We start from the raw sequence: 11718 nt of genomic DNA, 5'->3' as shown, positions 1-11718 counted from the left end.
ACCCAACATTTTCAACCTATCAATGTGTGATTTCATTCCTAGAACGTGGGCACACACGGGTTTACCATCTTCATGTTTCATTTCCAATAGGGCTTTAGTGATATTGAACCTTTCAATTCTTCGATCTTGTGGGTTGGGGAGAACTATAGGAGGAGGAAGAGGAAGTGAAGCATGATTTCTTGTTCCTCGATTGAATCGTGGAATACCATCTTCATGTGGAATGCTTGTTCCACGGGATTTGGGAAGACCATAGTTGTCGAACTTTGACATCTACAAAACGGGAGAAAAAACAAATTCAAGTTAGTTGATAGATTGAGTCCTTGGTAGATCACCCAAATGAAATTCCAAGGTTAGGACCCAACACAATACGCTACAACCTAGAAAAGGGATGCCGTAATCTAGTTGCAGAATATTTGAAGGTAAGTGAATGACGATTCACTAATTTCCACCATGAAAAACGAAAAAGAAATTTAAGTTTTAAATCTATGAAAACTCCTAGATCCTTTGAGATACATTGAACTTTCAATGGCATGTTTATATCTCGATATGCCCCTCTTGTTTGTGACTAGGATGCCGAGGATCACAAAGCAGGTGTGAATAACCATGCAAACTACATGGTGCCCTCACATGTTACAGTCACCTATTCGATGTGCCGGTAAACCACACACGCTCCACCGAACTATGACAAACATTGAGTCACCCTTTGCTACCTTTGCTTAGACCCATTTAGTGTGCCGGTTAACCACACACGCTCCACTAACGTCTTCGCAAGGGCACAAAGTGTAATTTCATGGAATTGCATCAATTCACTTTTGCCTAAGTAACTAAGATTGGGAATTTTATAAAACATTTAGTTACTTGATAATTCATTATACTTATAATGGAAGGTTTCGTCCTATCCTACCCGTTCGGCTAACGACCCTCCACTAGTCAAGAGTGCGGTGGGTAAGAGTGGATATCCATTCAATCGCCATTTTATAGGCAATTTCCTTAAACACCCCTTATAGACCAGCTTCGTGAATGAGGCCTACTAACGGTAAGACTGACTTTTAGTTATACATATATATAATGTTAGACTTTTAATGTTATATATAGTATAGGGTGTATTTTATAACTTTTAAAATACTATGTGGTTAACTTTAACAATTACACTTTTAATTCTATTAAATGGTTAACCTAAACTTTAATGGATTCATTAAATCTCTTTTAATTATACACCTTAATTAATTAATAAAACCATAAGGGTGTGATTTGAACCTTTTCAAAATTACTTAGATGTTTTAGAATTTAACATTCCTAATTAAACTTTTAATCAACTTTTAAATTCCAAAACTTGAGGGCAAGTTTTGAAACATTTCAAACCATAAGGATTTAGAATTTAAATATGCATCAAAATTAAACTATTTAAATCAAAATTTAAATTCCAAAACTTGAGGGCAAGTTTTGAAACCTTTTTCAAAACATTAAGGTTTCAACTATTTAAATTTCAAAACAACAAAACTTCTGGGGTTCAAATTTAAACTATAAAACCTAAAGGGCCAAATATGAAACTTTTCACAACAACAAGGATCAAATAACAAATAATTCAAATTAACATTTAATCACATAATTATCCATATTTGATGATTTCTTGCAAAATAATTTATCAATTTACTTAAAATAATTAATCAATTATCTTATAAGGAAACAATTATCTTATTAATTGATAAATATCTTCAATTAGATTAAAAATATAGTCAAATATATCATATAATCGGATTAATATTAATCTAACATGATAAGGTAATTATCCCAATGCAAAAACAGCAAGAAATCCCGAGATAAGCACTGTCTGACGCACCGACTCGCCGAGTCACCCTCTGGAACTCGCCGAGTAGGGCTGACTCGCCGAGTCCAAGAGTGACTCGCCGAGTCAGGTCGAAGAGTGAGGCCAAAACACGATTTTCAGTTACATCAAGCATCAATACAATAGAAACCAATCAAGGCTCTGATACCACTGATGGGTTTTGGTCATAAGACATCCTATGTGCTCATACAAACCCTAAAGCTTGGATCTAGGTTTCTCTATTGTACATACTTTGAATCCAAGACTTTGAACCCTAATACTAGCATATGGAAATCAGAATTCACATGTAAATAGGTTTAAGAACATACCTTGATTGTTATGTAGCAATAACAATCCAATTCCTCCTTGAATTGACCTTGGAAAGCAAAGAGTCACAAGTGTCACTCCTCTAATGGCTTACAAACACCATAAGCAAGTGGAGAAGGTATAAGGAGAGAGGAGGGAGGTTAGAATTCGTATTTGGCACCTCTTGGGAAGGGATACCCGAATTCATGACCTTGGGGTTGTTTATATAGGTGTAGAGATAGGGTTTCAGTCATTATCCTTATCTAGTTGATTATCCATTAAGCAACCAATAAGATAATCCTTGAATCCTTATCATACTCGAATTCTAAGGCTTTCCAACCTTAAATTCGTTCACCATACTTATAAGATAATTCTTACCTTATTTTGTAACTATCACATAATTACAATTCAGCCCCTCTAGTTTAATTAATTACACTTGATCACAAAATTAATTCTCAATTAATTATTGACCAATATTAATTAAACAAATATGATTTCTCCTTTAATATATTATCCTTATAACATATTAATAAATCATATTATCTTCTCTTTCTATTTATTTCTCCAATCAAGTTGCTTTGGTGAAGGCAACCCAAAAGGACCATGCACCATCGGGTCAAGTACATACCAAAATAGTTATGGACTTAGACACTAATCCAACAATATTCACAAGTGAAATATTAAAACACAAAACAAATATGCAAGTCTGTATGTTATTCATATGTGAATAACATATATAAAATTATATATATTTCTGAAAACACCTTGTAATATTCATATATAAATATACTGTAAAATATTCACATATGAATATACCAACTATTATTTATAAGTGAATATACGATCTAATATTCACAAGTGAATATCTCTGTACTATTCTTATGTGATATACCATGTAATACTATATAATATTCACATATGAAAATATCGTCTAATATTCATAAGTGAATATATCATCTAACATTCACAAGTGAATATACTATGTAATATTCACAAGTGAATGCATCGTCTAATATTTAAATATTCATGTACTATGTTTATTATATGTTATATTCACATATGAATGATACTAAACTGTAAAAAAAGTTAATCATACTTTTTATTCATAAGTGAATAACGATGTACTGTAGTAAAAAACTAATTCATTTTTATTCACTTATGAATAACGAAAACTGAAACTATAAAAAAAAAATTTATTTTATCTTAAAACTATATCAATATAGATCTCTATTTATAGAGAATAAAAAATTATGAATTTTGATATATTTAAAATTATTTTTCGATAAAAATAATTCCTTAAAAATAAAAAAATAAAAAATCTATGTTTTTGTACATATTAAAGTAATGATTCGCATAGTTTAAGGAAACATGTTTTGTAAACATATGTGCATTTCTTTCCCATTTTCGTCGTTACGTTGGAGACTTTTGTGACAAATAAATGATTGGCTGAGAATGATTCCCCATTCTTAACCTTTTTTTTATTCTCAATTGAACCTCCTATATATATATATATATATATATATATATATATATATATATATATATATATATATATATATATATATATATATATATATATATATATAGAGGGTGAGGTTCAATAGAGAACCATAATTAACCAAGGAACCAATTTTTTTTCAACTTTTAGAACTTATTTTGTATTAAAAAAAACTAAAAATACAGAAATTCATAATTTTTTTATTCTTTTTCCAATAATATAAAATTCGAATTTTTTTTACGTCAAATTCACAATATGAATCTTCGAAAATTCACAACGTGAATCCGGATTCACCGAAAAATATTTTTCATATTCACAATGTTAATATATGAATTTAGATATTTTAGATTTTTTTTTCGTTAAAAAATAAATTCTATAAATTGAAAAAAAGATTTGGTTCTTTAAAGAAGCCATAATTATCGTTTTCTATTGAACTTTTTCGTGTATATATATATATATATATATATATATATATATATATATATATATATATATATATATATATATATATATATATATATATATTATCATTAATATTATGCAATAAAAGACGTCTTCAAAATCTTTTTTATAAAAATATCTATATGTGAAAACTATTTACTTTGTTGACTTTTCCTTATAAAATAAATTTATATAAACTTCATATTTTATTATAAATCAAACAAACATTGTAGGTTGCGAATAAATAAAAAAATTTACAGTATAATTTATATAAGTATGTTATTAAAATAAGGTTAATATTTATAAGGTCATTTAGTTTGTGATATTTTTATTTTTAAACCTAATCTTTTTTCCATACGATGCATGGACATTCATCGATGATCACATATTGCGTATTAAAACTTAAAGATATCAACTTATACCAAACGCATTCTAGTGTAATCCAGCGGTATCTGGTGTTGTCATCATCCTTGAAGTCAAAGGATTAAGTTTCATTGTGAAAATATGTGGAATAATTTAGGAGTACTTTAATTTGTATTCTACATTAAAAAAAAGATATCAACTTACTCATCATTCAATTATTTAAGACATTGCTTTGAATAAACTAGATTATATACCGCGTTAAACGTGAGAAACGTATAAAAAACATATAATCTTGTACAAATATTGCATAATGATTATAAAAAAAATATATGGTTATTGGTATTATTGAAATGTGTAGAAAATACATTGCAAACGATATATATCTATAATCATTGAAGGATCTCTTTGAAGACAACATTTTTTGTTTTATTAGTTGAACGACATTCCTCGTCTCATATAGTTATGATATTATTATATAATTATATGCAATTTAATTAGACGTTCATTCCATAATAAAGTTACCTAATTTAAACATATATTGACAACCAATATACTGTTTTTTCTACTGCATTAAATATTGACAACTATTTTATTTATTCAAATAAAGTTATATAATATTATTTATAGAATGTTAAATGTTATATGGATGAATGTTAAATGTTATATGGATTTAATTTTAGTATATCATCAATGGAGATTATATTCTAAATCATGATTTGTTTATTTTAAATTGATTATGAATATAAGTGCTAGCTTTTATGTTTGTTCTTATTTATTTGGTATTTGCAAGAAACTTTGTATTAGTTTTGGCGCAGCTTTGAATAATTTTAGTATAACATCAATGTAATTTTGGTATATCTTTCAATTAGATGAAATATCAAATATTGACATTTTATTACTATTGTGATAATTTAATTTATATATTTTATTTTTACTAATTTTAACGGTCTTATTTTTTCTAATAAACTTAACGCTTTTACTAATTGTACTTTTTACAAATCTCCTAATATCTTATAATTTTTGTCTTACTTTATAATTTTTCATAACTATGTTGTATTCAAGATTGACTGCTTTAATAGTTTTTTTTTAGTGTATTCAATTTTATATTTCATCTACAACATCACTGTTTGTATGTATTAGGAAATTTCACTTTAAAAATCTTAAATGTCTACACATTGATATTATTTTTTTTTAATAAACCATGTAATAATTATGGAATATATACCTCATTTTAATTAACATTTACTTCCTTTATTATATCAAATTCATCATTAAATGGATATATTTTTGGAAAGTATTAATTATAATGGGCAACATTATCTAAGACGTAAATGCTTGCTATACTTATGGAGAAAAAAATCAGGATCATTAAAAAAATTTATATAAAGAAAATACAAATTTAAATTTGGTGAAATTATGGAAGAAATTACTGACAAAAATTATTTTGGAGGGAGTGGTATTTTTTAAGGTATAATAATATTACAAAATTCAAAATATGTATATTTGTTGTGTAAATTTATAAATTTTATTGTTACTACATAAAGATAAAAAAGTAGGTTGATATGATATACAAAAACATAATAATTTCAATGATATTTTAAAATAATGCCAAAATTAACCGGATTCCTATGAAATAAAACTTTAAAAAAAAATCATTATCGTCTCTAACATATAAAAGTAACATTTTGGTAATTAATGTCAGTTTCCAAGATAGTTAATTTATGTTTTGATAAAGGTACATAATATCTTTTCTTGTTTATTAGAAAAGTTTCAGAAAAATAGTTAACTGATTTCATGTAATTTGTGACAAAAAAAATCGAAATATATGAATACATACATTTGATGAACAAAAAAATAATCAAAAAAATATAAAAAACGAAAGAAGGTACTGACCTTCTACTGCACAAGAGCGAATGTTTGAAGCAGAGAATGGTGATTAAAGTTATAAGCAATAATAATGATGTTGTAGGAAGAGGTTTAAAGAAAAGAAACGTTGAAAATAAATGTGAGCCGTGGATTCAAAGATGAATCGTATATGTATGTGATAATTAGAATATTATTTTTCGGTATTAATGATTTTCTAATAAAAATAGATTTTATATTAATGGTTTATTAATATAAGCGGATTTATATTAATGGTTGGTATTAATGTTTTGATTGAAATGGTTTGTTAGTAATATGCTTTTAAAATTGACTATATTAAAATCTTAATAACCGTAAATTCAAGATTTAAAATATGGAAAGTTTTTATTTGAATTAACTACATTCCATTTCAATCTTTAAGTTATTCTCAAACATTTATTGGAATTAAATACATTCCATATGGAGAAGATGATGTCAGCAATTTGATCTAAGGGTGAAAAAAATAAGATTGAAATATAATCAAGGGTCTAGATTATTTAAGATGATGTCATAAAGTTTCTCTTTTAATAATATTTAGAGATTACATCAATTTGCATATGTTTTTTTCACAGTTAAATGATCCAAATTTATAACCCTCTTATTATTCTTTTATGAAATAGAAACATAAAATATATCTTTTTTTTTTATAAACTACAAGCATATAAAATACATCATTATTATCTGGATTTGGAAACTTGTAATCTTGAAAAGGCCGTTTATTTAACAAAATAATACAAAGCAGTACGTACTGGGCCGGGGAATTGCGCAAGTGAAATTACTTCCTTCAAGATGACAAGGTTGGGATACTTTGCTCATTCCTAAAGAAATTATTAGGATCAACGCTCGTCTTCACCATCGTTAGCCTGTTGTAATTCGTCTCTTTGAAATACTTGTGGCCATAAATCATCCCTTCAGCGTAAGCATTCTTGCCATGGCTGTTGACACCAATGTCCAAATCCCTGTAGTTCAGAAATGCTGCCCTAGGATTCTTAGAAACAAATGGAGTCATGTAATCATACATCATCCTTGTGAAATTCACGTATCGTTTGGCTGCTTCAACGCCAAGTTCTTCCCAGTTTACTTCATATTGAATCTTCGCTATGTTTCCTGATCGATGCGGGAAAGGCTTTGCAAATTCCGAAATTTCACTCATTCTTCCACCATATGGGTTGAAATCCAACAGTTGGTTTTCAAGTTCTTTCATCTTTTTAAATATGAATTCGAATCCTTGTTTTGAAATAGGTTCTTTCACATAATCAGATTTGATCTTTAATGGGTTGAGTTTTTCACCTGTACGGCTTAGAAGAGCAGTAGTTGGAGTACCAATGGAGAAGTCTCTGTAGAAAAGCACGGACTCAATCCAACTCATTTCAATACAGTCCGACTTTTTCAACCCTAATTGTGGAAAATCCTTGTTCATGAGTTTAACAAGTGCTGCCGACTTTCCTAGGTACAATGTTGGAAATGTTGCACGAATAATCTTTTTCCCATTTCTGTTGTTTATGACGTCAAAAGTCATTCGAACGAAAACGTCATTATCAAGTTTATCGGCAACTTGTATCCACCGGTGAGCGATGGTGCTGAGGTTCTGCTGTGATGTTCTTTGGATGTTAAACACTGTCACAACGGGAGGAACACGAACCAGTTTGATCTTGTATGCTAGAATCACACCGAAGCTGACACCACCACCACCTGTGATTGCCCAAAAAAGTTCTTCACCCATGGACTTCCGATTCAGAAGCTTGCCATTCACATCGATTAACTGAGCATCAACAATATTATCGACGGCGAGGCCATATTTTCTCATCAAGTTACCATATCCTCCACCACTAAAATGGCCACCAACTCCAACAGTAGGGCAAATTCCAGCGGGAAAAGCATGCGTGTTGCTTTTCTCGGCAATTCGATAGTAGACTTCACCAAGAGTCGCACCAGTTTGGACCCATGCAGTTTCATCTTCGATACTTATATTTACGGAGCATAACTTGAACATGTCAACAACGAAGAAGGGTTGGTTTGAATTGGTCACATAGGAAAGCCCTTCATAATCATGGCCTCCGCTTCTGGTTTTCATTAGCAGGCGGTGTGTTTTGGCGCACACAATAGCTGCTTGAATGTGTGAAGGATGTAAGGCGGTGATGATTACGATGGGTTTGGGAGTAGTGGATTCATTGAAGCGAAGGTTACGGATGTAAGCTTGAAAGACGGAGGGAAAAGAGGAGTTACGGGAGGTGTAAAGTTGTCCATTGATCGGAAAAGAAGGGTCAGCTCGGTGGTTTAGACATCGAGTGAAGCGATTTGTAATGGAACTACAAGTTGCTGAGGATTGGGAATAGAGCAAGACAAGGAGGAATGGAAAAATGAGGTTGAAAATAGACATGATGGCCATTTGTTGTGATATGGTATGCATGGTTTGAGGTTGATACATGCAATTAATTTATATACATAAACCAAAGTTAACTTTCCAATCGGGCGGGCCATCATAAATGTTCAATTAAACCTACAAACCAAACTAGATCTGATCGATTCATCAAGTCATCAATTTTTTGGAAATTGAGTTTAATGAAAACATGATTTCTTATATCGATTCAAAAGTTGTGGGTTAGAATCAAACAATATATTGATATTAATTATACTATAATTAAAATGTAAAATCATTTTCATTTTCATTAATCGTCTTATGATAATTTAATACATCATTTAATACTTCGAAAATTAGCATATTTGATAGCCTAATTTAAACAACATTATGACTATTTGTTGTATTTTATTTTATTTTGTTTAATTGTGTGGTTTCTGTCTAATTTCCTGTTGTTAGTTTGGTTGTGGGCTTGGGGCAAAACCACACAATCGATTGTCTGTTCGATCTAGATTGTATATAACTTGTATACACCTATTGTTAGTTTGGTTGTGGGCTTGGGGCAGAACCACACAATCGATTGTCTGTTCGATCTAGATTGTATATAACTTGTATACACTAAGTACTCATAGAAGGAACTAGTACAAGTCATTTCACTTATCATTTATTACATCTGAAAATATAGGATTTTCTGGAAAAACACATCATGTTTTACAAAGAACAAAGAACCTGTTTTCTAAAACAAAACGCTTATGAACTCACCAACTTTAATGTTGACACTCTTTCAAAACCACTTGTATTCTCAGGACACTAGTAGACAGGTACACGCACAAGTTCCTAGAAGATGGAGCATAGTATCTTCAAGTCTTTATTTTGCTATTTAAATTATTTTATTTATTATTATTATTTTTAACAACACTCTAGATTGTAATTTTAAACAAGAGTAAATTATACGAATGGTCCATATGGTTTGGGGTAATTTGCGCATTTGGTCCCTAACTTATTTTTTTAACTCGGAAAGTCCCTATTGTTTGTTTTTGTTACACGTTTTGTCACTACTGTTTGTTTTTGTTACAAGATTGGTCTCTGTCTTACCTAAAAATACTATTATTTATATAGGAAAACATTGTGGGACAACTAAGATAAGGTGAGGAGGTTGGGATTAGGGTGTGTTTATTTAAATATTTTGAAAAATCAAGGGCAAAATAGTTTTTTTAGGTAAGACATGGACCAAGCGTGTAACAAAAACAAACAGTAAGGACCTTCTGAGTTGAAAAAATAAGTTAGGGACCACGCGCAAATTACCCTGAACCATAGGGACCATTCGTATAATTTACTCTTTAAATAAAACTTGTATCCATCATGTATACTACTTCAACACTCAACTCAGTAATATAGTAACACCTTTACAAAAAGCTTCTACTTTTTGGTCAATGAACTTTTAATGATATTTCCATTCGAGTAATTTCTCTTTCATGCTTCCTAAAATATCGTTAAAGAGTAAGGGCCTGTTTGATGTAGGGCTGATTGGGTCCGGTCAGACTTTTTGGCTGACCTGGTCCAATCAGTGTGTTTGATAACAACATTTAAACATCCTACTCAGTCCATATCTCTAATTTGGTCCTTAAAAATCCTCTGACTAGGTCATTGAAAAGAAATTACCTGACCGAGAAAAATACCGTCATTACCCTTTCTCTCCTTCTTTAGACGTCGACGCCGGCTCCTCCCATCTCTGCCCCCTTTTACCTCCGACCATCGTTGCCTCGATCCAGCGCCGCCACCGTCCTACTCACTTCCACCACTGGTTCATTGCAACGGTCGACTTCCTCCAACATTGAAAAATCGAGACAAGTCTTCCTCACGTAAGGTCGATTGAAAAATCGATGCTTTCACTGCACCATCATCTTCCATCTATGGTACGCTTTTCTTCTTTTCAATTGACATGTTGCAAATTTGTGATGTTAATCGAATATGTTCTGGATTTTGTTTTATGCTCCTTTATGATTTCGTTCACAATTTTTGTTTTGTGCGAGTTGACATGAACATAAGTAGTTTTGATTTGAAAATTAAGAACAGAGCTAAATCTATGGAATAGTTGACATTTTTTTTTATTTTTGGTTATTTAATCACATCGACAATTGAAGTGTAGACTGTGTAATTAATCGAGGTATTTTTTACTTTGTATTGTTATCATTCTGTTTTTGTGATCACAGTTATTTTTTTGTTATGTAGATAAGAAAATGCAGAAGCTACAACATGGTTCTCGTCGTGATCTAAGTTTAATTCCTAATGAATCTATGAACACTATACAAGTCATTCAATGGCTACCAATGAAGCATCGATCACAGTGAATGCTTCCATGGACTCTTTTCCAAGCTCAAAGGAGGAACCACATGATAGAATGCCACACTTTTTTTTGTTTTATATTAGATTCTTTGATGAAATCATAAAATATGTATGTATGTTGTTTAATGTATGAAAAATGAAATCACAATTCTTGCTTGTATGATCTATGCTTGAAGTTTCTGCATCTATGATCTTTGTATGAAATCAAAATTTCTTGCAATGAAATTAGAATTTATGAAATCTTGGTTTATTAGAATTTATGAAATCTTGGTTTATGTGAATTTACGAAATCTTTGCTTATTTGACAACAAAAAGGGTAAAATGGTCATTTTCAACGGTCAGCACAGACAGTCAGATGCATAATCAAACAATATGGTTTCAGTCAGATGTAGATTCAGTCAGATTCCAGATCCAGTCATACCTTACTCAGTCAATAGCTATCAAACAGCCCCAAAGATGTTTATTGTTTCATAGGCAAATGAGTTGCACTCTTCGGAACACATTTGCAGACCCATCTTGTGTTCGATTTGTTGGAATAGTGTCTAAGGCTATAACTATATTAGGCAAGTATTTGACCCGGTTGTGCATGGTGCTTTTGGGTTGCCTTCACCATATCAACTTAATAGGATGATTTATTAAGAGAGAGTAAACATTATTAATATATTATGAGAATAATAT

The 11718-nt window shown here is 30.4% G+C and overlaps 1 protein-coding gene across 1 annotated transcript; it reads right to left on the bottom strand.

Annotated features, from left to right (window-relative positions):
* Positions 1-6912: 6912 nt before the first annotated feature.
* LOC111900898 (berberine bridge enzyme-like 8) lies at positions 6913-8759 on the bottom strand. Its single transcript, XM_023896768.3, has one exon. It carries the CDS (start codon positions 8743-8745, stop codon positions 7120-7122), a length of 1626 nt encoding a protein of 541 aa, XP_023752536.2. The 5' UTR covers positions 8746-8759; the 3' UTR covers positions 6913-7119.
* Positions 8760-11718: the final 2959 nt, after the last annotated feature.

This window comes from Lactuca sativa, chromosome 3 (assembly GCF_002870075.4).
Source record: "Lactuca sativa cultivar Salinas chromosome 3, Lsat_Salinas_v11, whole genome shotgun sequence".
Lineage (NCBI taxonomy): Eukaryota > Viridiplantae > Streptophyta > Magnoliopsida > Asterales > Asteraceae > Lactuca > Lactuca sativa.
The sequence above is the reverse complement of the archived record's forward strand: the minus strand, read 5'-3'. Positions and strand labels throughout refer to the sequence as shown.